This window comes from Chiloscyllium punctatum, chromosome 9 (genome assembly GCF_047496795.1).
Source record: "Chiloscyllium punctatum isolate Juve2018m chromosome 9, sChiPun1.3, whole genome shotgun sequence".
NCBI classification, from domain to species: domain Eukaryota; kingdom Metazoa; phylum Chordata; class Chondrichthyes; order Orectolobiformes; family Hemiscylliidae; genus Chiloscyllium; species Chiloscyllium punctatum.
In genome coordinates, this window is record NC_092747.1 from 37,534,398 (window position 1) to 37,561,035 (window position 26,638).

General features: G+C 40.0%; 1 protein-coding gene across 1 annotated transcript in view; it reads right to left on the minus strand.

Annotated features, from left to right (window-relative positions):
• The window catches only part of b3glcta (beta 3-glucosyltransferase a), a 180,457-nt gene that overhangs the window by 73,549 nt on the left and 80,270 nt on the right, over nucleotides 1–26,638 (minus strand). Inside the window, exons 6-9 of the mRNA XM_072577259.1 lie at nucleotides 12,755–12,863; nucleotides 12,148–12,284; nucleotides 9,792–9,855; nucleotides 1,202–1,333 (exon numbers count right to left, since the gene is read on the minus strand). Of these exons, the coding sequence (XP_072433360.1) occupies nucleotides 1,202–1,333; nucleotides 9,792–9,855; nucleotides 12,148–12,284; nucleotides 12,755–12,863 (442 nt within the window). The remainder of the gene's footprint in view (nucleotides 1–1,201; nucleotides 1,334–9,791; nucleotides 9,856–12,147; nucleotides 12,285–12,754; nucleotides 12,864–26,638) is intronic.

Consider the following 26,638-nt stretch of genomic DNA (forward strand, 5'->3'; position numbering starts at 1 on the left):
CTATTCAGAATCATTTCTGCAAATTCTGTCAAATTAAGGAACATTTATACAGGTACATGAACGGGATAGGTGCGGAGGGATATGGACCAAATGCAGTCAATAGGACGAGTTTAATTGTGAAAACTGGGTGGCATGGGCAAGTTAGGCCAAGGGCCTGTTTCCAAACTGTAGACCCCTATGGTTATGACTGAAAATACTGAAAAAAGAATGGCATAGAAGTAGCTGCCAATTCAAAACTCATCAAGAACTAATGTATTAAAGATAAAGCGGGTTATTTCTGAATCTATTCCATGAAAGTTTATTCAGAATGGTACTGACAGTATGGCTAATAAATGTATGCGGAGTAAGTGAGGTCTGCAGATGCTGGAGATCAGAGTCAGGAGCATGTTGCTGGAAAAGCACAGCAGGTCAGGCAGCATTGAGGAGCGGGAAAATCAATGCTTCGGGCATGAGCCCTTCATTAGGAATGAGGCTTGTGAGCCAAACGGTTGGAGAGATAAATGGGAGGGGGTGGGGCTGCGGGGGAAGGTAGCTGAGAGTGAGATAACTAGATGAAGGTGGGGGTAAAGGTAATAGGTTGAAGAGGAGGGTGGAGCAGATAGGTGGGAAGGAAGATGGACAGGAAGACAGGTCATGAGGGCAGTGCCGAGTTAGAAGGTTGAATCTGGGATAAGGTGGGGGGGGTGGAAAAGAGGAAATGAAGAAACTGGCGAAATCCACATTAATCCTACGTGGTTGGAGGGTCCCAAGGCAGAAGATGAGGCATTCTTCCTCTGGGTGTCAGGTGGTTAAGGTTTAGCAATGGAGGAGGCCCAGCACCTGCATAATAGATGTATGTACCAGCTGAAACAAAATCCCAAAAATTAAAGTAATTCAAACTCATATTTCAAAACTGGGGACAAAATGTTCAAAAATCCTGAGGGAACTGTATATAAGAACAGCGAGCAATGCATCTGCTTCTTAATGTCAAGTAACAGATATATCCAGCAGTCTCCAGAACAAGCTTAATGGCAGAACATTGACAGCATTGTGAAAACCCACTTAAGACTTGTCTCCATTGTATCAAAGTTAGTTATATGTATCTGGAAGAGAAGGGGATGTTTGAATAGAATCCATAAAGTCTGTCAAGTTTTGAACGGTTAAATCATTTACATCAGAGTCACTTTGCAATGTTAGGAATAGATCGAAAAAGATGACTCACACAAAATGGAAGAGAGGTATGAAATGTAGTTGCACAGTTGGTTGCTTCAGGTGCGGTTACTCCTTCTGTACAAAATTCCTTTACCGAAGTCAGCTGAGGACCATTAGATTTTTGGGATATAAAGAGTGCAATCTGAAAATGCAGATATTTTCAATACGTTCAATTTCACTTAAAAGAAATCACATCACAAGATCAAAACTGCGTTATGTACTTACACAGGACATTCAGTCCTCAAAACCACACTAACTAAATTACATAGTCCTGAGGAGTTTATTAATTTAGCAGAGTTGCATGCATCATTAATAATTCCTTAGAAAAGTTCCAAGTGCAGTTACAGTCTTCAACTTACCATGCACAAACCCCACCAGAATGTATAAATAAATTGGGGCATGGTAGTGCAGATGAAGAATTAATTTAAGAATTAAAATTTTACTGCATGCCTTTATCAAAATAACCAATGAAAGGAAATCTAAGATTTCAAATGTTCCTTCTCTACAATGGGATATCACTAGAAGTAGGGGAAATGTGCTAGGGAAACTAATAGGCTGAAGACTGATATGTCCGATATAGTGGGACGGATCTCAGGATTTTAAAGGAACTTAGAATATACTTTAGAATATCATTTATTGTCATGTGTACTCAAGTACAGAAGTACAGGGATACAGTGAAAAGTTTTACAATGTTGCCTCTTATGGCTCCATCTTAGGTACAAGTTCCTAGGTACAAATCTTAAATACAAAAAAGAAGAATAAAAAAAATAGTAGTTGCATTATTGTCATTCATAATATGAGTTAGAAATAAGACAGAATTAAAAGGATAGACATTACAGTCAAATAAACAAATTACAAATAAACATTACATTGCAGCAGCTCAGTGCAGGGCCTTCCACACATGGTCTGACTGCCCACGCTAGACCCCAGTCCAACTAGTCCTGCTCTGCTCCAAGCCTCCAGTCCACTCCACACTCACTCTCAGCTACTCCAAGTTAAGTTGTAATTGAGACTACTTTTCCTTAGCAGCCTCCACCTGGGACTGCTTCTCTTCACCAGCCTCTGCCTGGTACTTGCCTTCCATACCGGTCTCTGTTCTCTGTGCTCCCGCTCTGTCCTCCTCTCCGGGACTGCTTCCTCGCTCCGGTCTCCACTCCAGGAAGGCATCCCCGCTCCGGGACTGCTTCCCCACTCCGGTCTCCGCTCCGGGACTGCTTCCTCACTCCGGTCTCCGCTCCGGGACTGCTTCCTCACTCCGGCCTCCGCTCCGGGACTGCTTCCTCACTCCGGCCTCCGCTCCGGGACTGCTTCCTCACTCCGGCCTCCGCTCCGGGACTGCTTCCTCACTCCGGTCTCCGCTCCGGGACTGCTTCGTCACTCCGGCCTCCGCTCCGGGACTGCTTCCCCACTCCGGCCTCCGCTCCGGGACTGCTTCCCCACTCCGGCCTCCGCTCCGGGACTGCTTCCCCACTCCAGGACTGCTTCCCCGCTCCAGGCTCCTCTCCGGGACTCGAATCCCATCGTCAGCCTCCACTCTAGCCTCTGCTCTGGCATTTGCCTCCAGAGCTTGCCAGCTCCTCCATTACCCTCCAGGTAAGTCCAAGTTATTCATGGGGAAAAAAAAAGGGAGGGACGAAAAGAGAAGAAATGAAAAAGACAGAGAAATAATGAGAGACAACAAATACACTGGTATTAATCTTCCAGGAATCCTTCAATTCAGAAGAAGCCCCAAGGGATTGGAAAGCTGCCAGCGTAATGCCTTTATTTAGAAAAGGTAGGAGTCAAGAAACAGGTAACTATAGGCCAGTTGGCTAAACATCTGTTTTTGGGAAAATGTTAGAGTTTACTTCAAAGGATATAATAGCAAATCATTTGGAAATTCATAAAATGATCAAGCAGAGTCAGCGTGGCTTCAGGAAGGGAAAGTCACGCCTGACAAAGTTTTCCAGAGTTCTTTGAAGAGGTAACAAGCAGGGAAATCAGGGGACGTAATATTTTTGAATTTTCAGAAGGCACTTGGTAAGATATATACATTAAGCTACTTAATAAGATAAGAGCTTATGCTGTTGGATGTAGGATATTAGCATGGATACTGGTCTGACAAATTAAAAGGAGTCAGAGAATTGGACAAGGAGGGCATTTTCAGGACTGCAACCTGTAACTAGTGGTATCCCACAGGGATCAATCCTGGGACCACAATTACTTACAATCGATATTGATGAATTAGATGAGGAAAGTGAATGTTATACTTGACTATCGCTAAGTTTACGGATGACAAAAATAGATAGAAAGGATAACACAAAGAGTCTGCAGAGGGATGCAGACAGATTAAGTGAGTGAGTAAAAACTTGACAAGTGGAATGTAATAGGGAAGGTCGAACATTAAGCACTTTTGCAGGAAGAATGAAGGAGCTGAACTTTATTTAAATAGAGAAGAACCACAAACAGCCATGGAGCAGAGGGATTGGGGAGTCCTCATCTATGAAAAAAAGCTAGCAACTCAGCAGTTAATACAGAAGGCACAGGGAATGTTGGCTTTTTTCTCCATGGGAATGGAGTATGAAAGTCAGGAGCTTTTGCTGAAACTACACAAGACACTAGTCAGAACATAGTTGGAATACTGCGAAAATTTTTGGGACGCCTATCTATGGAAAGATATACTTGAAGGCAGTCCAGAGAAGGTTCACGAGGCTGATATCAAATATGGAGGGACTGTTTTATGAGGAGAGCTTGTGTAGGTTGAGCTTATACTCATTTGAAAATTGAAGAATGAGCGATGACCTCATTGAAACATATAAGGTTCTTCGTAGACTTGGTAGATAAATGTGAAAAGGTTGTTTCCCTTGCGGAAGGGTCTGTGGCCAAAAGGTATAATCTCAGAATAAGACAGAGATGAAGAGGGATTATTTCTCGCACTCAGTCGTAAATCTGTGGAATTCCTTACCACAGAGAACTGTCAAGGTTGGGTCATTAAGAATATTCAAGGCTGAAATAGACACAATCTTTAATAATTAAATGTATCAAGGGTTATGGGGTAAAGGCAGGAACGTGGAGTTTAAGATTACAGATCAGCCAGGTCCTCAGATAATGACAAAGAAGACTTGATAGGCCGAACGGCCTCCTTATGTTCCTACATCTTATGGTTTATGATATTCACCAGATCTGGGAAGATGCATTCCACCCAGTTACATGTTTAGAATATTTAGCTGGATATTATAACATTACTTTTCATGATTTTCAGGTAAGAATATTATGCTAAAGAATGTAATTAGGTTTTTAATGAGGATTCATGATATACTAATAAATGCAAAAGAGGAATAACTGACCTATTTGGGTTTCTGAGGGCTTAAGACCAAATGTGTCTGTTTCCTCTGGAAACACATGTTTTCTTCCCTGTGTACTCTCCTAACATCCCCAGGCAATCTGGGAAGGTTCTGACAACAGGATTTGTCCAACCCTGGGCAATGTGAAAGATGCATGTCATGTGCTAACTACTCAAGTGAAAGAAAACCTGCAGATATTAGATTAGATTAGATTACTTACAGTTTGGAAACAGGCCCTTCGGCCCAACAAGTCCACACCGCCCCGCCGAAGCGCAACCCACCCGTACCCTTACATTTACCCCTTACCTAACACTACGGGCAATTTAGCATGGCCAATTCACCTGACCTGCACATCTTTGGACTGTGGGAGGAAACCGGAGCACCCGGAGGAAACCCACGCAGACACGGGGAGAACGTGCAAACTCCACACAGTCAGTCGCCTGGGGCGGGAATTGAACCCGGGTCTCTGGCGCTGTGAGGCAGGTATGTCTGGTTCTTTCAAATTTGAAACATATCAAACTTTTCTGACAAAGCATTGGTACTGCTGCCTTGCAGCTCCAGAGACCCGGGTTCAATTCCCGCCTCAGGCAACTGTGGGGAGTTTGCGCATTCTCCCTGTGTCTGCGTGGCTTTCCTCCGGATGCTCTGGTTTCCTCCCACAGTCTAAAAATGTGCAGGTTAGGTGAATTGGCCATGCTAAATTGCCCGTGGTGTTAGGTGAAGGAGTAAATGTAGGGGAATGGGTCTGGGTGGGTTGCTCTTTAGAGGGTCAGTGTGGACTTGTTGGGCTGAAGGGCCTGTTTACAAACTGTAAGTAATCTAATCTCTAAAAAATTATGAGAGCTCTTAAGGAGCCATGTATGGCAAGAGGACCATCAACACATGATCAAATAACTTAAACAAATACTGTCATCAGAAATGTGCATCCTGTAATAGAACACAGAACATAGAGAACATAGAACAGTACAGCACAGAACAGACCCTTCAGCCCACAATGTTGTGCCGACCACTGATCCTCATGTATGCACCCTCAAATTTCTGTGACCATATGCATGTCCAGCAGTCTCTTAAATGTCCCCAATGACCTTGCTTCCACAACTGCTGCTGGCAACGCATTCCATGCTGTCACAACTCTGTGTAAAGAACCCGCCTCTGACATCCCCTCTATACTTTCCTCCAACCAGTTTAAAACTATGACCCCTCGTGTTAGTCATTTCTGCCCTGGGAAATAGTCTCTGGCTATTGACTCTATCTATGCCTCTCATTATCTTGTATACCTCAATTAGGTTCCCTCTCCTCCTCCTTTTCTCCAATGAAAAAAGTCCGTGCTCAGTCAACCTCTCTTCATAAGATAAGCCCTCCAGTCCAGGCAGCATCCTGGTAAACCTCCTCTGAACCCTCTCCAAAGCATCCACATCTTTCCTATAATAGGGCAACCAGAACTGGACGCAGTATCCCAAGTGCGGTCTAACCAAAGTTTTATAGCCATAATACTATGGCTAAAGGAAGAAGACAGTCCTGGAAGTCAATAAGTCTCAGGAAGGGCTAGGACCTTGCAACATGCAAGATGGCAAACTAGTTGCATTTGGATCCCAAGGTCTGTACAGTGGAAAACACTTGCTATATAATATTCAATAGCAGAAGATTCCATTCCTACTTGTTCAGTGAGTAATTCATTGCAGAAACTGATCACAAAGCATTGGAGATGCTCTGGCTTAAACTACTGACAAGACAATTATAACGTCTACCAAAAGTAAGGGAATACAACTTCAACTTCTGCTACATATCCAGTACCAAATGGTAACCTCAGACAAACTGGGCAGATTACAAATCCAAGTAAGACTGCAAATATTCTGTTAGATTTACAAGTATTCCATATGGCCATCGAGGTGGAAGATGTGATTAAAATCAATCTGACAAAGTTTGTTCAGCACCAATACAATCAACTTCAAGAAGAAGCAGCTCATGATCTCAGACTGAAGGCAGTTTGGTAAGTTATCATAAATGAATGGGCTGGCACAGTACAAAAGGTGTCAGGCATTCTCAAATGCTTTTGGCCAAAGAGGGATGAACTAGGTATCAAAGTGGAATACGTTTTAAAGGGGAACAAGTGTTTTTTACCCAAAGCTCTTCCTCAGGACATGCTGTCAGAATTACAGTGAGAACACATGGGCATTGAACAAACAAGACCACGTAACATGGAATAGTGTGTCATAGCCAGGGATCAGTAATGACATGGAAGAGAAAGGGAGAGTGCGACGCATGCCAAAATCATCAACAAGAACATCTACACGATTCAATCAGTCCCTTGGTCCAAACATGTTACTGATTTATTCATCAGAAGTGTATCATATTTATCATAAATAGTGACATTTTCTCTTAGCCATTAACTACTTTTCCAATTGTTAGACAGTTACAGGACTCTTCAAACATGGCAGACATAATGAGTGCAATATTCAGTTCATTTGGAGGTATTGCATTTGCAATGGGCAACAATATTCAGCCATCTCTTTCAGAGACATGTGTTATCAATTAGTTCATAAACAATGTGACAGCTTCATTAAAAGATCCCAGATCTAAGGATCCTGCCTAACGAATGGTTTCCACTGTTAAAGCACTCATCATAAAATGCAGAGTGATGAAGCAATATCTTTTATTGCAATCTTACAACCAACAAGCTACAGGTCTATACACAACATCAGCAGAGGTCACTCCTGCTAAACTATCACCTGATCAAGTTCTGAGAGATACAGAGCAAATTTCTCTGAAAAATCAAGGGAGAATAAAGATGGTCATGAAGGTATGGAGCTATGTGTAGGATAGAAAGTCAGCCATACATCCTGCACAGGAAATTTGAATATCCACTGAGGTAGCCAATGTGTGCAATGAGCCTAGCTCCTACAAAGTCACAACACTGAAGAGAAACAGAAGCTAACTCATGGAACTGCACAACACTCTAGTAAAGGAGAAAACACACAGAAAAATAAGGATGTATAATGAAGGTATGGGAAACCAATAATCAACACATTAATAATATGCAAGTTTCGACCACAGTTACAAGTCGAGAACAAACATGTGAAGTTTAAATCCCCAGAAGATTATATAATCACAAGATTTGAAAGGATTGTCAAACCATCTATACATTATACAGGCTTCTCTTAGACTCTCAAATGCTAGAGTTTTTCAAAGCTTGTTTCTGTCTCAATAGCTTTGCAATTATCCTAAATGTAAATGGATTTTTACTCCTAGTAAATAAAAAGTTATATCTGCTGAGGTTATTATGAAGATCACATCTCTCAACCTTGCCCCTCACCTGATGTATGATGACCCTCAGATTAAACCACTTCCACTTGTCTCTCTCTGTGGTCCTCTGGGACTACGGCAACTTTACCATTTACTTTTAGTTGTTATGCAGTTTTACCTTGGCTGTGGGAGAAGGGGGAAGAGGAGTGGTATTGTGCAATTGCTTTAAGAACTGTATTGCTTTAAGAGCTGACTATGCTAATAGACCAAGGACCAGAATGAAACAACATGACAAACCGTGACGTGTAGTCCAGCAGAAGCAAGCTACAGTCTGAATACGGTATATACACAATTATCTGCAACTGCAAGTTGTAGTCTGAGCTATTAAATAAACCTGTATGAGCATTTCAAATAAATTGAATCCATGCTACTCATAACATAAGACATATAAAGGCTTAAATTGCTGTTATAATATTTCCTACTCATTAAATCTTTGTGGCAAATTATTTGATTCAAAAACAATTACATTCAAACAATTTTGTTTCTGACATCTGTTTTTGAGTATTTGTAACAGTTATTTAAAAATCAGAAGGCTAAAGTTGTCTTCAATCTTAGTGTGAAATGGCCCACTTCACATAATTAGGTCAAATGAAAACTAAGTTGGCAAAAGCCCACTCTTTTGGAGGTTTCATCATGGATCAAGTTCGCGAGATTTTATCCATACTGAATGAAGATTTTTGTTGCCCATAAATCTCTTTTCTTTCTCGAATGGAAGTATTCACTAAACAAACACTCAAACAAAAGACCAAGATATTGCTGAAATGGTCAAGCTACAGCAAGAAATATTTTATGATATAACTCAAGGAAATTTCACAAATTGATCCTTGCTACACAGAGTTTCAGCTGCTCAGAGAAGACATGAGGAATTTAGTCAGGTCAACAGGCCCTGCAGAAATTTTCATCCATTCATTCTAATGTACAGAATACACCAATAATCTTAAGACTGAGGATATATGTTCCCACCTGGTCAAGTTCAACATCTAAATTTGTAAATTTACCTCATATGGTTTACATGAATAAATAAGGTCAAGTGTAATTTATTTTTTAATTTGTAGTTTGCAATCAAATCAGATTTAATGATGTTGCATCAGAAATGTGAAGTTATAATAAACTAACAAAACAGAAGGCTATTGTTGATTTCCAGTGCTCAGCTAGGGGGATCATTCTGACAGACTGTACAAGAATGGTGTTAAGACAGGGATCATATCACATTGAATAATATGATGACCCATACATAAGAGAGATTGAGACTCACAGAGAGTCATTTCTTGAACAAATAAAACTGCAACTGAAATTCACTACAGCTAACAAAATTGTCGCTTTAACGAAGACATATTGAAGCCAACCTACCATCACAAGAGATATTCATGACAGAGAATCATTAATACTGGTAGCTAAGAGACAGATGAGTACCATTATTTTTCATATGGAGTATATCTTCTGACTCCTACATGTAGCCAAGAATGACTAAGTATTTAAGTACATTAGACAGATGGATACCTCTGATTAACAGGGGAGGTCTTAGAATTCTATTAACAGACTAGCACTGTAAAACATATCACTAGCGATCAAGTTGAAATTCAACATACACTATTTGTATTCAAAACAAAGAAAGTAATTCAATGGGATGGGTTGAGATTTTGTGTATTCAATTCACATAGGACCTTGCTATTTGCACATGAGGAGGATTTTTACCACCTTGATCTGACTGTATTCAAATCCAGGTCTCATATTAACAACTTGAGTTAAATACATAATAGTGGGACTGTTTGATTTATATTGTATGAAATAGTATTTTGGCTTATTTTACAATAAATGCATTTAAAAAGAAAATTACAGCACACAAATAAGCAGCAGGTAAGAAAGAAGTTAAAATAACTAAGGCTTACTATTAATTACTTAGCATATGGAAAAGTTTTCAAGATTGTCAATAATTTGTGACTATTTTACTAAACATTATTAACTATCACATACCTCATGTTTCAAGTCTATAGTAAAGTCTGCAAAGGGTTTTTCTATCTTCAATTGGTTTGAAAGCCTGTTAACGTAACAGAAGTGAGGAAAAGTTCATTTCAGATAAAACTGATGTAATCTATTTTTAAGATGTAGCTAATTTCACTGTATGATGTCATCCCTGAGAAGTGCACGAGACTAAATAATTTTCTTGCAATCAGTTACAAATCTGACAGAGCCTCAGAGATAATACAAAAGGTGAAGATGCTGTAGCCAGAGTTACAGGCACAAAAATGTTTCAAACACAATGTATAGTTTGTAACCGTTTGACAACTGGTGAAGCTTACAGCTATATTTTCTCCTTTTAACATGTAACACCAGAATTATAGCGCTGAAAACAAAAATCATTCGTTTCCTTGGGCCACATTGCCAGATATGGAGTTCATGCCAGTATCCCTGACTCTCAGTCCACTTGCCTTGCCATCAATTAAAATAAATGGATGTCCATTATGAGGAAGTGAAATTAGGTTAACTAACATACACATCCAAATTACTGATTGTCATTCATAATCTGTAACAATCACATCAGGTGCCCTAAATCATTACAAGCCAGGCTGTTTGGACAGATGTATTCAATGAGTCATGCATTTAGGACCCAATTTATAATACTAGATTGTGTGACCATTTTCAAAGTTGGCACCAAACTCCACCCACAACCTGGATAATATTCCCACAATGAATCATCAAAACCTTTTATTGCAAAAACTGGCACAGTTAAGAAGATAATTTATGTTACAGTCATGGAACAGCAGCTTTGATGGAAATAGTTTAATGACATTTACAAGATGGTCACATAAAACTATACACTGAGCTTGTCCGGAATCAGTTAAAAGTTAATTAATTTAACACACTGTTGCCAAATCTGTCATTAACTTTCTAAACTTTCATGAATGTGGCTCAAATACCCAGTAAACCCTCCAGTAAGATACTATGGGTACTGAACTTAATGTTAATCCACACTGTGCTGATGCATGATGCTGGTGAAATCCAAAATCATTTCAATTTCAATTTTAGCAGCAACAATCCAACTTTGAAGAAAATGATACTGTTAGTGAGAAAGGTTATTATAATCTCTCATTAATTGTGCTAAAGGTTGTAATATTATTCACAATATGGCCATATATGTTTGGAAGATGATTGACAAACTGCATTATACCCAACATGTACTTCCACAATACCAGTCACCATAATAAAGTACAAAGTCATTAAAACAAACAGGCAAGAATTTTATTTAGTTCTTCAAAAATCTAACAATGATAGTGGAAGTTAGGGAGTTCGAACTTGAGTGAGAACAGTGCAGGATTTCCCATTTTTAAAGTGAAATTTTGTAAACTGACCTTTAGTTTTATCCCATAGAAATGTTCATACCATTAAGGACATTGTGCAAAATCTATGAAATGGTGAACCTGAATCATATCTCACTACAACTATCTGAATGGAAATGCTATCAAAAGGTTGACCAGGCACTATTTTAAACTGCAAGTAAAAGAAGACTGGCAATTCACTTTCATTTCTAGCTGATCCCAATGATAGTTCTTACACTCTTATGGCCATGATGACTGTTACCATGGTATCTAATCTATACTTTCTGGGGTGGGCGGGGGAGTTGGAAGAGAATGAGGCTACCTGCTGACAAATGTTGGTAATCAGTAATGATGCCAATTAACAAGCCTAACTAAAATTTTCTATTGAGCCTCTGCTTCCCCTCTATGATAATGGCCGAGCAACTGATGACTTTTCTTATTTAAAACCTTTAGAAGTTGAAGAGTGACACCTCCATTTTGCAATGGCCTCCTTTCATTCAGCAGAAGTGGGAGCTCATTGTTTCTCAAATGTTAGAAGGCTTCCTGGAGTTTGATGATAATTTTACTCCAATTATCTCACTTAGCAGCAAGGTTTATTTCTCGGGGTGGGGGAATCCAAAAGTACAGGGCATAGATTTAAGGTGAGAGGGAAAAGATTTAAAAGGGACCTAAGGGGCAGCTTTTTCACACAGAGGGTGGGGCATGTATGAAACAAGCTGCCAGAGGAAGTGATGGAGATGAGTGCAATTACAACATTTAAAAGACTTTTGGACAGGTACATGGACAGGAAAGGTTTAGAGGGATATGGGCCAAACATAGGCAAATGGGAGGGATTCATTTTAGGAAACCTGTTCCGCATGGGTTGGTCCGATGGGCTTGTTTCCGTGCTGTGTGACTCTATAATGCCAATAATACATTTCCAATATTGCAGAATTAGGATTAGCCAGGATTTATTGCAAATGTAAAGGTATTATCCACACTGTTAGTTAATTATATGTGAATCAGTCACCTACCTGTTGACAAGTGGAATACTCAAGGCCCAGCCAGCTGCAAAATCTGGATATTTAAAAATCACTGGATCTTCAGCAAAAGCATAATGGTGAATAATTGTAGATTGTTCATCATACAGAGCCCTTCCTAAGAACCATTCCTATAGCAAATATATAACACACATAAAGTTTAAAACAATGAGCTTATCATTCCAGTGAAGGCTTTACACATGAAAGTGACATTAAAAAAAATCAGTAATGCATTATTTTGTAAACATGTATAAATTGCAGAGGTTTGAAAAAGGTTAGAAAATTGTATTTAGATTCATTTATCAGACAAATTTGAGAGTAAAAAACATTAGCAAGCAATTAAGTCAATACTATATCAGATAAACATTATATCTTTTCTGAAATTATAATTATAAAAATTGCACTCTGGTGTGTTTAAGAGTACACACATCATTTACGATTTTCACAAAGCAGGCAAGGGAAAGATGTGATGAATGTTACTTAATTAAGAGTGTGTCAGTTTCTCACATCAAGTGTGAATTGTTAATTCAGAAAAAAATACAGCATTAAAGGGCAACAGTAATCATAAAGCTCCCTGACCAAGTTTCATTCACTGGAATACCTTTGTTTTGTCATATCTACTAATGACCTCCAACAACTTTGGAACATGTATCCTGGTTTGTTCTTCACAAAAGAAAATCCAGGATTTCTTGCCATAATTAGCTGAAAGGCTAATGAAGAAAAAAGGCAAAATTAATATCAGAATAATTCACTCCTATTAAAATCTAATTACAGATATCATTGGATTCATCACTCATTCCATTCCAATGCAAATCATTTCATCAACTGTTAACATGCTATTTTATTTATTTCCAAGAATCAATTGACGACTTAAATGCTTCCCAGAGAAAACAAAATGACCAAGTTATTTTTTTCAGTTAGCAATGAGCAAATAGTGCTCACCATTCAATGAACTTGCACTTGCTTACAGATTTTATGTAGACTTTTGCATTGCCATCGAAGAGGCACCTGTGTGAACAGGGCGAACAACAGTAACACCCTCAACCAATCAGACTGAAGGTAATATTAATAAAGAGAGGGTACCTCAAAGGTTAACTTTTTAAAAGTAGATTAATCCCGTGAATCAGATGAGCTTAGAAGTTTAGAAGGAGGTGGCTAGGAAGATGTATTGCTGATTTTTTTTTATTCTGGGAAGGTTGCTGCAGATTGGAAAATAGCAAAGAATGGAATTTAAGAATGGAAGAAAAAAGAAAATTAGGATTTTCTAATTTGGTATTAACTAACACAGACAATAAGATGACAATAAGAGGGAAATGATCGAATCATTAATAAAGGATACTGTAACTGGAGATTGAGAAAAGAATGATAAAATGAGGCAGAATGGACTTGAAGTTATGAAAGAGAAATTACGTTTGACAAAAATGTTTGAGTCTTTGGAGGACATTATTTGTAGAATAGATATGCGAGACTCAGTGGATGTACTGTATTTAGATTTTCAGAAGCTGATTAGCAAGGTTCCCCATATGATGTTAATAAAGGGTTTGAATGTGGTGACAAATTGCGATATATTCAAATTTGCTGATGATACCAAAATAGGTGGAGACAGTTCAGGAAAGTAGATTGCGGTAGATAATCAGCCATGATTTAACTGAACGACAGGGCTGGCTGAATGACCTACTTCCTGAGAATTCTCATGGAGATGGGCAGATTGCAAAATTTGTAGCCCAGCTGCCATTTTGAGTCCTAAGTGATGCAGATGCAAGATTCTGGTGCAGCTTGTGCATACAGAGGTTGTGGCAAGTCATTAGTGCGGGTACTGGAAGCATGCACTAGAAGTATGCAACATGTGACATCAGTCAGTCTGTAACACTGAATTGACTCTAGTGATGCCATTTTCAATCCTATGCAGCAGCTAACGTCTCTTTGTCACTTAATGTAGCTGAACACACATTCAACAACAGGAAGGATACCAGTGTTATTTTAAACAAACAAACAAAAAAGACACAAGTGCTATGAGGACAGTTTCTGATAGATTTCTGAGATTGTAGAAGCATTTGGCATTTTGTACCACAATTTAAAATTGCTGAACTGTTCAGGCAGTAGAGCTGCACATTGAGAAGGCATTGGTTCTCAATTGAAAGGCTCGTTCAGATCATGGCTCATTCTAATGAGGCCGTAAGAAAATGATACGCAGGAACTAGATTAGGCCATTTAGCTAATCAAGCTAATGGGCGGCATGGTGGCTCAATGGTTAGCACTGCTGCCTTGCTGCACCAGAGACCTGGATTTGATTCCCGCCTGGGGCAACTGTTTGTGTGGAGTTTGCACATTCTCCCAGTGTCTGCATGGGTTTCCTCCCACAATCTAAAGATGTGCAGGTCAGGTGAATTGTCCATACTAAATTGCCAAGTCAGGGGTAAATATAGGGTAGGGGAATTGGTCTGGTTGGATTACTCTTCGGAGGGTCAGTGTGGACTTGTTGGGCCGAAGGGCCTGTTTCCATAGTGTAAGTAATCTAGTCAAAACCTAATCTGCCAATCAAGATCATGGCTATATCAACTCAGCTTTCCTGCACCCTCCTGATAGACGTAGTTCCCTTATTGCCAAAAACATATTGACTTCTGTCCTGAATAATTTCAATGACTACACAGCCCTAGCTTGTACGGGGTATAGAATTTCAAAGATACATAATCACCTGTATGAAGATATTTCTCCTTATTTCAGTCCCAAATGGTTGACCCCTGATTCGGTGACTATGAACTCATGTTTAAGTTCCCAGCCAGTGCAAACAGTTTCTTTGCATCTACCCTGTAAAGCTTCTGAAGAATTTTTACATATTTTGGTTAGATCCCTCCATCTTCTAAAGCCAAGGAATATAGGTTTAATCTACCAGTCCTCAAAGAACAATTCGATCATCCTGGTATTATCCAATCTAGTAAACCTTCATTGCACTTTCTAGGGTAGATACAAAATGGCACACAAAATCCAGGTCTGGTCTCAACAATGTCCTATATATTTATAGTAAGATTAATTTACCTTTACACTCCCCTCCCTTTTAATAAAAGCTAACACAGCCTTTGTCTTTTGAACTGCTAGCTGAATCTACATGGTAAAAACAATGACTGCAGATGCTGAAAATCAAATACTGGATTAGTGGTGCTGGAAGAGCACAGCAGTTCAGGCAGCATCCAACGAGCAGCGAAATCAACGTTTCGGGCAAAAGCCCTTCATCAGGAATAAAGACAGTGAGCCTGCAGCATGGAGAGATAAGCTAGAGGAGGGTGGGGGTGGGGAGAGAGTAGCATAGAGTACAATGGGTGAGTGGGGGAGGAGATGAAGGTGATAGGTCAAGGAGGAGAGGGTGGAGTGGATAGGTGGAAAAGAAGATAGGCAGGTCGGACAAGTCAAGGAGACAGTAACTGAGCTGGCAGTTTGAAACTAGGATGAGGTGGGGGAAGGGGAAATGAGGAAGCTGTTGAAGTCCACATTGATGCCCTGGGGTTGAAGTGTTCCGAGGCGGAAGATGAGGCGTTCTTCCTCCAGGCGTCTGGTGGTGAGGGAGCGGCGGTGAAGGAGGCCCAGAACCTCCATGTCCTCGGCAGAGTGGGAGGGGGAGTTGAAATGTTGGGCCACGGGGCGGTTTGGTTGATTGGTGCGGGTGTCTCGGAGATGTTCCCTAAAGCGCTCTGCTAGGAGGCGCCCAGTCTCCCCAATGTAGAGGAGACCGCATCGGGAGCAACGGATACAATAAATGATATTAGTGGATGTGCAGGTGAAACTTTGATGGATGTGGAAGGTTTCACCTGCACATCCACTAATATCATTTATTGTATCCGTTGCTCCCGATGCGGTCTCCTCTACATTGGGGAGACTGGGCGCCTCCTAGCAGAGCGCTTCAGGGAACATCTCAGAGACACCCGCACCAATCAACCACACCGCCCCGTGGCCCAACATTTCAACTCCCCCTCCCACTCTGCCGAGGACATGGAGGTCCTGGGCCTCCTTCACCGCCGCTCCCTCACCACCAGACGCCTGGAGGAAGAACGCCTCATCTTCCGCCTCGGAACACTTCAACCCCAGGGCATCAATGTGGACTTCAACAGCTTCCTCATTTCCCCTTCCCCCACCTCATCCTAGTTTCAAACTGCCAGCTCAGTTACTGTCTCCTTGACTTGTCCGACCTGCCTATCTTCTTTTCCACCTATTCACTCCACCCTCTCCTCTTTGACCTATCACCTTCATCTCCTCCCCCACTCACCCATTGTACTCTATGCTACTCTCTCCCCACCCCCACCCTCCTCTAGCTTATCTCTCCATGCTGCAGGCTCATTGTCTTTATTCCTGATGAAGGGCTTTTGCCCGAAACGTTGATTTCGCTGCTCGTTGGATGCTGCCTGAACTGCTGTGCTCTTCCAGCACCACTAATCCAGTAGCTGAATCTACATGTTAACTTTCTGTGACTTACAAACTGAGACACTTAGGTTTTTCTGAATGTAACTATTTCCCCTCATTCAAAAAAAAATTGTTTTGTATTTTTCCAAACAGAATGAAAAATCTCACACTACAACACATTGTAATTTGTCACCATGTTCTTGCCAACTCAACTAACTTGCCAATGTTCCTTTGCATTCTGCTGAATATTTACTTTCCCACATAATCTTGTATCATTAGCAACCTGGGTGCATTAGACCGTCCCCTCATCTAAGTCATTAATATAGATTTTAAATAACTTATGTGAGCACTGGTCCTTGTAGCTCTCCAGTCGCAACAGTCTGCCAACCCAAAATATCCTATTAATTTCTTCATTAATCAATTTATTTAACTTTAAAGTTATCTAAGTAGATAATAATTAAACTTGAAGTGACCTTGTGCCTTGCATAGTCAAAGCAACTATCCATTTTGTCCTCAAAAGGATAGGTCACCTTAAATAACATCACTGTAACAGTTAATGATATGCATTGCATGGTCTTAACCTTTAAACAAACCAGCATGTTATTTGAATTATCACACATTTTATAACAGAAGATACAAAGATAATATCAAACACTACACTCATTTCCTGCTCATCACACAACTAGATGAGTGACTAATTTTGTATCACAAAAGCAGAATCACATTCACATAGATGATGAAACAGGTAAGTGCCTCTTGAACTGAAAATGAAGAATGCTGGAAATCACAGCTGTTCAGGCTGCATTCATGGAGAAAGAGCAAACTAACATTTTGCGGTCTAAAAGACTCTTTGTCGGAGCTCTGATGAAGAATCATCTAGATTCAAAACATTAGCTTGCATTTTTCATTGGATGCTGTCTGACCCGCTGTGATCTTAGAATCCTTACAGTGTGGAAACAGGCCCTTCAGCTCAACAAGTCCACACCAACCCTCCGAACAGTATTCCACCCAAACCCATTCCTCTACATTTACCCCGGACTAATGCACCAAACCTGCACATCCCTGAACACTATGGGCAATTCAGCCTGACCAATTCACCTAGCCTGCACATCTCTGGATTGTGGGAGGAAACCGCAGCACCCAGAGGATACCCACACAGACATGGGGAGCATGTGCAAACTCCACACAGACAGTCGCCCGAGATTAGAGTTGAACCCGGGTCCCTGATGCTGTGAGGCAATAGTGCTAATCACTGAGCCATAGTGCCAAATTCCAGCATTTTTTGTTTTCAGTACAGATTGCAGCACGTGCAGTAATTTGCTCTTATCTCTGGAATTAGTTTACTATCTCAGGTTGGTGGACACCCCCAACACTGACATTATTGTCACTGGTAACACCAAACACCAACAGGCAATAGTTATCTCTCTTCCCAAACCCTTCCACCATTTTATGAGGTTTCTCTTTTCCCATCTCAAGAGGACGATGAAAATCCAGCCATTCAGGACAAACAACTCTTCTGTTCATTTTGGCACAAAGAATAGAAAAGCAGTATACTATTGGCATGGAGAGAGGGAGACTATCGAGCTTAGTGATACAGAAGGATCTAGATGCCCTGGTACATGAATCACCAGGATGCAATCTCCCACTCCCTGGTGATGGCAAGTGAGTTGATGAGAAGAGGAAATAGCTGGTCATAATGGCCCTTGAGAGAGACTCATACCCTCTTTGGAACTTCACTAATTAAGTTTCTTGACTGAGGCCAAATGGTAGATAAGAGTATGGCCTCTGAATGCTACCCCCTTATGTGGGGATGCCCTTATATCCAATAACCTCGGCCCTCCCGCACTCTGAGAAAAAGAATATAAAAAATACTTAACTTCTCACCTCATGGTTCCCCAAAGATAAGCCCTTGAAGGTGGATGTTAGAACCCAGAAACCAGGGCTTCTCACTGGCCAGCAGATTCTAGCGATTCAGGATCTCAATTTCGAGGCCTGTGATTTTGCCAAAAACTCACCTACTCTCCTCTGTCAGCTTTTAATGAACAGCTTAGTGGGTGAAGGACAGGTTTTCTAGCAATGGGAATGGCAATAATGCTATTTTCCATTCACACATTCTATAATGATTAGAATGAGGGCCTGGTGGCTCTCATATGAGATCTTTGGTTGGGGTTGCTAATCTAGGCCAATCATGGTACCCTGCCTGACATATAAACAGGGGATTCAGCAAGTGTCCTTATGCTAGAGAGTGGCCCTGAGCTGGCCCTCTCACCACAGACTATATACTGTGCACATTAAATAAAGGGTAACTCGGTGACAGGGCCCCTGTGCAGTTATTTCACATTCATTCCCCCTCCCTTCTTAAAATAACGATGAGAAAATTCTGTTATAAAGTTAGTACACAGGTAAAGCAAGTGGAACGTTGTTGTCAATTGCGAGGAGAATTAAATATAAAAGTAGGAATGTTGTTTGCAGCTGTGTAGCATGTCAGTGAGATTACATCCGGAGTACTATGTACAGTTTCAGTCTCTTTATTTGTGAAAGTATATAAGTGCTTTAGAAGCAACTCAGAGAAGGTCCATTTCTCTGATAAAGACCTTTTGCTTTGAAGAGACATTGAAAAGGTTAGGCCTCAAACCATTTAAATTTAGAAAAATGACAAGGGATTTTAAAGCATATCATCTTGAAGTGAGTAGACAAAAGGAGGATGTTTCCTCGTGTTGGGGGTGGGGGAAGATCTAAAATTAGGGACAGAGATTAGGAAAATTTTGTTCCCCTAAAGAGTCATGAACTTTTCTCCTTCAGAAGGTAGCAAAGGCTCGGTCCTTAAATCTGTTCAAAGTCAAGTTAGATTTTTGACAGATAAGAACATCAAGTGTCAAGGGGGCAGGCAGAGAAATGGAGCTGAGTAAACCAGATCGGCATAACCTTATTGAATGGGTAAGCATGCTTGAAGGGCCAAATGGTCTACTCCCCTTCTGAAGTCCTATGTTCCTATGACTCTCATATTATACATTTCAAAAGAAATATACTCTATAACTCCACACATTCAGGGCAAACATAAGTCATTAACTACATAGTATGGATAATTAAATGTTGGAAAGTCCAATTGTTTGGTTACTGATTCAATCCTAATTACTTTTCCCTTTTAGCCAAAGATGCTATGATCAGCACATTTAAGAAAATATGTCGTCTGGACAATCTTCTGATAAAAGACTTGAAATCTAGAGGTTAGATGACAATTACTGCCTTTGACAACAAGCCAGCATCTGAGTGAATGCATAATCAACAAGCTCTAACAAAATTACCGACAATGGTAATCAGAGGGGTAAGTCTCCACTAGGCCAAATTATTCTGAGCTCAAAGGAGGATCGTTCTGGTTGCTGAATGGATCATTTCTGCCAGGAGATTCCTGTTCAAGCTCTTTTGGATAGTTTCCTAAATCAAATAATTTTTAACGTAATGTCGGCCTATATTTCAAAAGGAACGGAGTATGGAAGTAAGGGGATTTTGCTAAACTTCTACAAGGCACTAGTTAGACCATGGTTGCACTCCTTGGTCCCTTATCCAAAGAAAGAAATACTGGCATTGGAGGCAACCCACAGGAGGTTCACCAGGCTGATAGGGTATGGAGGACTGTCTTCTGAGGAGAGGTTGAGTAGATTGGGCCTGTACTCGGAAACAGTAAGTTCTGCAGATGCTGGAAGTCATAGTTAATAGATGTGAAGCTGGAATAGCACAGAAAGTTTGATAGCATCCAAGCAGCAGGAAAAGCAACGTTTCAGGCTGAAAACCTTCATCAGGGCAGTAGCACTCATTAGAATATAGAAGAATGAGAGGCAACCTTATTAAAACAGACAAGATTCTTGGGGGACTTGACATGTTAGATTGAAAGGTTGTTTCTCCTTGTGGGACAATCTACAACCAAAGGACGTACGTACATATGTACAAAATAAAGGGTTGTACATTTAAGACTGAGATGAGGAGGAATTTCTTCTCTCAGAGGGTAATGAATCAATGGAATTCTTTACCACACAGAACTGTCAAGGCTGGGTCATTAAGGATATTTAAGGCTGGGATAAACAGATGTTTAATCAGTAAGAGTACTGAGCGTTATGGAGAAAAGACAGGGAAGTGGAGCTCTCAAATTCATAAGATGCCTATGTTGATGTTAGGGTTCTGTGTATGTGAGGCCCTCCTCTCCAGGCCAATATTTTGCACATCCCTCCAACTCCTACTCTGTTTTTTCGGGCCCAGTGAAAGTCAGTCATGAGAGTCACAGCCTTCACGGTAAGAGCCTGAGCTTTCAAACAAAAGATATCACCATAGTTACTTCAGAACATGCATCGACTACAGGACAAAGACATCTCTCAGGCATCAAATGCTGCCTTGCAGCGGGGACCATAAATCTGCAGTTTTATTGGAATGCAGTAGGGAATGAAGGCAAGACAGAATGTTTGAAAGAGAATTCACTGTGAAGATATTGTCATTTTCTGTGGCTTCACACAGACTTAGCAATGGAATTCCAAAAAGAACTTACAGGCAATAAACTCTGGTCTACAGGACCAGAGTTTATTGCCCAGCCCTAATTGCCCTTGAAAAGATAGTGGGAGAATCGACGTTTTGGGCATGAGTCCTTCTTCCTGAAGAAGGGCTCATGCCCAAAACGTCGATTCTCCTGCTCCTTGGATGCTGCCTGACCTGCTGCGCTTTTCCAGCAACATATTTTCAGCTCTGATCTCCAGCATCTGCAGTCCTCACTTTCTCCTTGAAAAGATAGTGGTTAGCAGCCTTCTTGAACCACTGCAGTTCTTTTTCATCTGTGTGTTTGTAATGGGGGTGAGGGGTAGTGGTAGGTACATCCATCTTGCTGTTAGGGAGGGAGTTTCAGCACTTTCACCCAGCCACAGTGAATGAATAGTGTTACAGTATCAAAGCATGGCCATTAAGAGATGTAAAGACACTTAACCTCCTCTGCCTTGTTTCACTGCCTTGATTGTATGCCACCTTGTCTTGCATGAGAGAGTGATGCTTGTCAGAATGTGCCATCCAATCAGTTCGGTGAAGTGGCTGTCATGATTGCATATACGTGTCCAGAGCACTGCCTGTGAATAAAAGACATCCTGTCTCCTCTCCACCTCCTTGAAAACCTCCAGTGCAGTATGTGAAAACCTTTGATCCCAAACTTTTCCATACTGCACCATTCTAAATGTTTTCTGAGCCAAAGCCACTTAAGGCACAAAATATTCTCATTCATGGCATACACAGGCATTTTAATTCTCTGGGATGTCAGGAACCTGTAGGAGGGAAGGATACTTGCAGTAAAGCTGAAGAGAACAGAATGGATGTGTAGGTTGAATTGAAATCTTGCAGCTGAAGCCTGTCAGTATGAATTTGGGGAAAGCAGAACAGTGCTAGAGTGAACACAGATCTAAAGATGACAAATTGAGAACTGCAGGAATTGCTACAAAAAAAACCTCTTAGCTCAAACTATAGATCCATGCTATAGAATTTGCTCTTACAGCATAACCCCCATCATGATATAATTTGCTTTTAATCATAAGAAATCTAAACTACCAAATGAATCTACACAATTATCTTGAGTCCACTCCATTAAAAAGCTATTAAAAATACAATAATGAGACACTTTGCCATTTATTAGTAGTGGCAGCTTTTGTTCAAGCAGATTCTGTAGATAACCATGTTTAGCAGCGGCCCCGCCCAAGGAACACTGAGTTCCCGCTTTTAAAATTTTTATTAAAGATCCCATATAACTAGCTGTCTGCTCAATTCCCAAATAGTAAGGAAAATGCAAAAATTTAATTAAAATGAAAATGTTTCTGTGTGGTTTGCAAGATGCTTGTGCCTTTCTGGTTTTAATTGTTATTGTATTGTGAGGACGCAGAAAGAAAGGAACACCTCCAGTATGTGTGATAAATTAGAAACTGTGTTCAACTACATAAGAACAAAAAGATAGAATGGGCGCATTGAGAGCTCCACACAAATGCAAGTAGCACAAGGAGGAAAACAAGTAAAATAGAAGAAAAACATGACTCTAATTAATAGTCATGAAAACTGGTTGCAGGCTGAGCATAACTGGGGGATAAATGTTCCAGGCAATAAGGATTTCTCTCCTTATGCTCTCAGACCTGCTGAGTTTCTACAGAAATTTCTATTTCTGTTTGAATGAAGTCATTAGAAAGGATATGGAAATTGGTGGAAAAAAAAGAACATCTAAACAGCCAAAGAACTGAAAGAACTCAAAGTCACGAATGGAATCCACTCTGACTGTGAACAAGGTGCACTATTCTTACTCCACTCCTCTGCTGCCTCTGATATGGTCAACCACACAAGCTGCCTCTAATGTCACTTCTCCGATATGCAGTAGACATGGATTGCCCTCTACTGATTTATCTTATTCAATCTTAGAATGTAAAGGCCAGCATTTATTGCTGAATGCTATTTGCCTTTGAGAAGGTGGTGAGCCTCCCAAAACTATTCCAATCCACAAGGTGTTGGTACTCAACTGAAATGCAGCAGTTTGAAATAACGGTCTGATTCACTGGGGGAAAAGTGGCAAATGGAGTTCAATCTGGAGAAGTGTGAGATTACGAATTGGGGACGTCAAACAACAGGGGAAAACACACCAAATGGGAGAATATTGGAAGAGGGAGAATAAGTGAGAGACGTTTGAGTGCATGTCCACAGGTATCTGCAGATGACAGGACAGGTAGAAGTTTGGTTAAAAAAGAGGCACAGAGAATGTTTTCCTTCATTAGACAAGAAATTCAACACATAAGAAGGGATGTTATGTTAGAACTATATAAGATACTGGCTAGGAACACTGGAGTTTAGTGTACAATTCTGGTCAACATCTGGACATAATTACTCAGAGAGATTTATAAAAATGTTGCCAGGGACTAAAAATTGCAGCTCTGAGAAAAGATTGAATAGGCTTGGGTTTCTCCTCAGAACAGATGAGCCAGAATCACCAAACTGTTCGAAAGAGGCTACTCCGCTCATCGTGTCTAAACTGGCTCTCCAACAAACATTGGGTCTTGTTGCCATTCGCCATCCTTGCACTATACCCTTGCATATTGTTTCAATTCAAACAGGCATTATCCTGAATGCCACAATGGACTTGCCCTCCATCACATTTAGGCAATGTTTTCCAGTTCTTAACTACTCATGTATAAAAGCTCTTTTTCACATCACATTTACTACTTTTGTAAGTTAGTTTAAATCTTTGCCCTTTTATTCTGAATCCATTTATGAGTGAGAGCAGTTTCTCCCTATTAATCTATCTCTATCCCTTATGATTTTGAAAACCTCCAACAGAATACCTCTTTGCCTTCTTCCTTCCAAAGAGAACAGTCCCAAATTCTTCAGACTATCCTCTATATCTAAAATTTGTCAAGTTTGGAATAATTTTAACAAACCTCTTCTGCACTCGTTCCAATGCATTTATATTCTTCCTATAGTCTGCACTCAGAACTGTATGCAATATGCCAGCTGAGATCTAACAAGTGTCTAATAAAGTTCACCATGACCTCCTTGTTCTTGTACTTTATTCCTTTATCAATAAAGCCTAAGTTATTGTATATTTTATTAACTGCTTCTCTATCTATTCTGCCATCTTCTGTGATTTGTGCACATATACACCCAGGGACCTCTCCTGTACCCTTTATTTTATATTGTCTGTCCAAGTTCTTTCTACCAAAATGCATCATCTCACACTTCTCCACACTGATCTTCATCTGCCATATACCTGTCCACTCCATCAACTTATCTATGTCCTTTCAGAGTTCAATACTGTCCTGCTCATAGCTACAATGGTTCCAAGTTTTGCGTCATTCACAAATTTTAAAACTGTCCCTTGCACACCAAGATTTAAATCGCCATTATACACTGGGAAAATAAGCTTTCCAATATCAACTCAGGAGGTCCTCGGCAGATCTCCCTCCAAGCTGAAAATTATTCATTGGCCACTACGCTGTTTCCTATTACTAAGCCAATTTTGTGCCCACAATATGAATGTCCCAATTTAAATGGACTTTTTCTGAGTTTCAAAGCTGAGAGAAATTGCCAAGCAAAATCTACAATTTCTGGGCAATCTTCCCAGAGTCTGTTAAGATGAGGATTGCACAGGGTCCCGACTGCAACTCCCATCTATGCTTCAGATATGACTATCTGGCCATTGGAAAAGCTGGTCCAAAATCATTTGGCTGGCACAATTCAGTTTCTGGTGAATGTTAACTCCCCAGGATACCGATAATAGGGAATCCAATGATGGTGATTTTACTTCATCTCTTTTATCTCTGTCTCACTCAATCCTACTTTTCATTTCTTCTATTTGTTGTTTTTTATCCCTGTCTTTGATCTAATGGTGAATATGACATTCTAGCTTACAATTCTGTGTTTCAGTGAGGGTTCTTCAATCTGATTTGTTGAAGTAATATTTCGTAGCTTGACCTGTTCTCACTGGTCTCAGAATTCTCCTATAGAGGACACTGCATTATATCAGATCCAAAAAAGTATAAGACGCCCTTCAAAAGTTCACAAAAAGAAGCGAAGACATTGGCAAACTGAATGGGTTCATTTGCCACTGACTTCAAAATCCAAGCCTATACTGTACATGTAAAGTTCAACACTACAAAGATGTAGCAGTAATTAGAATCACAAAAATGGCTTTGTATATAAAAGGGAAAATGGTCAGAACAAACCACACTTAAAAAGAGAAACAAGGAATTCTTCTGTATTATGGAACAGATTTAAATTACAGATTACTGGAGTTCAGTACAATTTTCAATTTAATAGATTTTAAAGCATCATTGTAGATAAAATGAAAAGAAACAGGAATGTTATAAATCTATGAGGAAGCGACAGAAAACAGTGAAAGTGCACAGGAAAGCTGTAACCTCCAAAAGAAAAACAAGAAACTCAGGACTAATCAGATTAATTAACCTGTATGTGTTTTCAGAATGTTGAGCAGTATCTTGTATATTGTCAAGGTATTTTTCCCTTTGCAGATTATATTATTGCAATCAACAATCAAGCAGAACTGCTTGTCCTCTGCAGTAAAAGACAGTAGATGGTTTGCATTTTTAGCTTAGATTTTTTATTCTATTGTCAGAAACTGAAAAAAACCACACGGTGTATATGTTTATGCACTTAATGCACTAAGTGTTTTCCACATTGCATATATCTTAGTTTTTTTCCAACTTCAACTTATTCTTATACCATTCCAGCTTTTGTAACAATCGAAATGCAAATTGAAATGTACGCTATAGTAAATAAGCTTTCTCACAAACCACTTCCTTCTTCTCAAACATCATTCCAGGCCATGAAGCTAAAATCTCAGCTGACAAACAATTGTAATTAACATCTGGTACCGTTCTGTTGGAAGCTTCTTTTAAATTAGACTGAGACTTTTTTTCAGGTGAACTTGAAACACTTTAATGAACGATAAGTTCTTCTGTTGGTTCTGCCAACAATACTTTCCCAATTAATACCAAAAACAGATTAACTAGCCAAATATTTCATAATCTTTTATGAGATTTAACTGCACACAAGGTTTCAATCATATTTACCATCTACGTATTGAGTGTGTTTTGTCTGGAGGAGACATGGCAAGACCCAATAAAAAAAATCCTGTTAAATTCATGGAAAAAAAAAGCCACAATTTGCTGTCAGATGAGGTAGATAAAGAGAAATAATAAGGGAAAAAAGATTGGATTACTAGAGAGAGAATAGAACATTTATATTTTATGGAATTATTATTTCCAAGAACAACTAAAATGCTGTTGCTAATGTTTACAAAATAAAATGATCAGTTCTGCAGAACAGTAACACTGAACTTGAAACATTATGTCTGTTTCTCTGTCCACAACTGCTGCCAGACCTAATGCGTTTCTCTAGCATTTTCTGTGTTACATCTTTTTCCTTTTTGAACTGTATGCTGATATGGAAGTCAGATGCTGCTACATAGCTGTGGTACCAGGAGAGTTTTGCAAGTTGGAAAATCAAGTGGTGCACATTTTGAAATGGACTAGACAGCAATGCTTTTGGATCAATGAGATTGATACATTATTGAGTC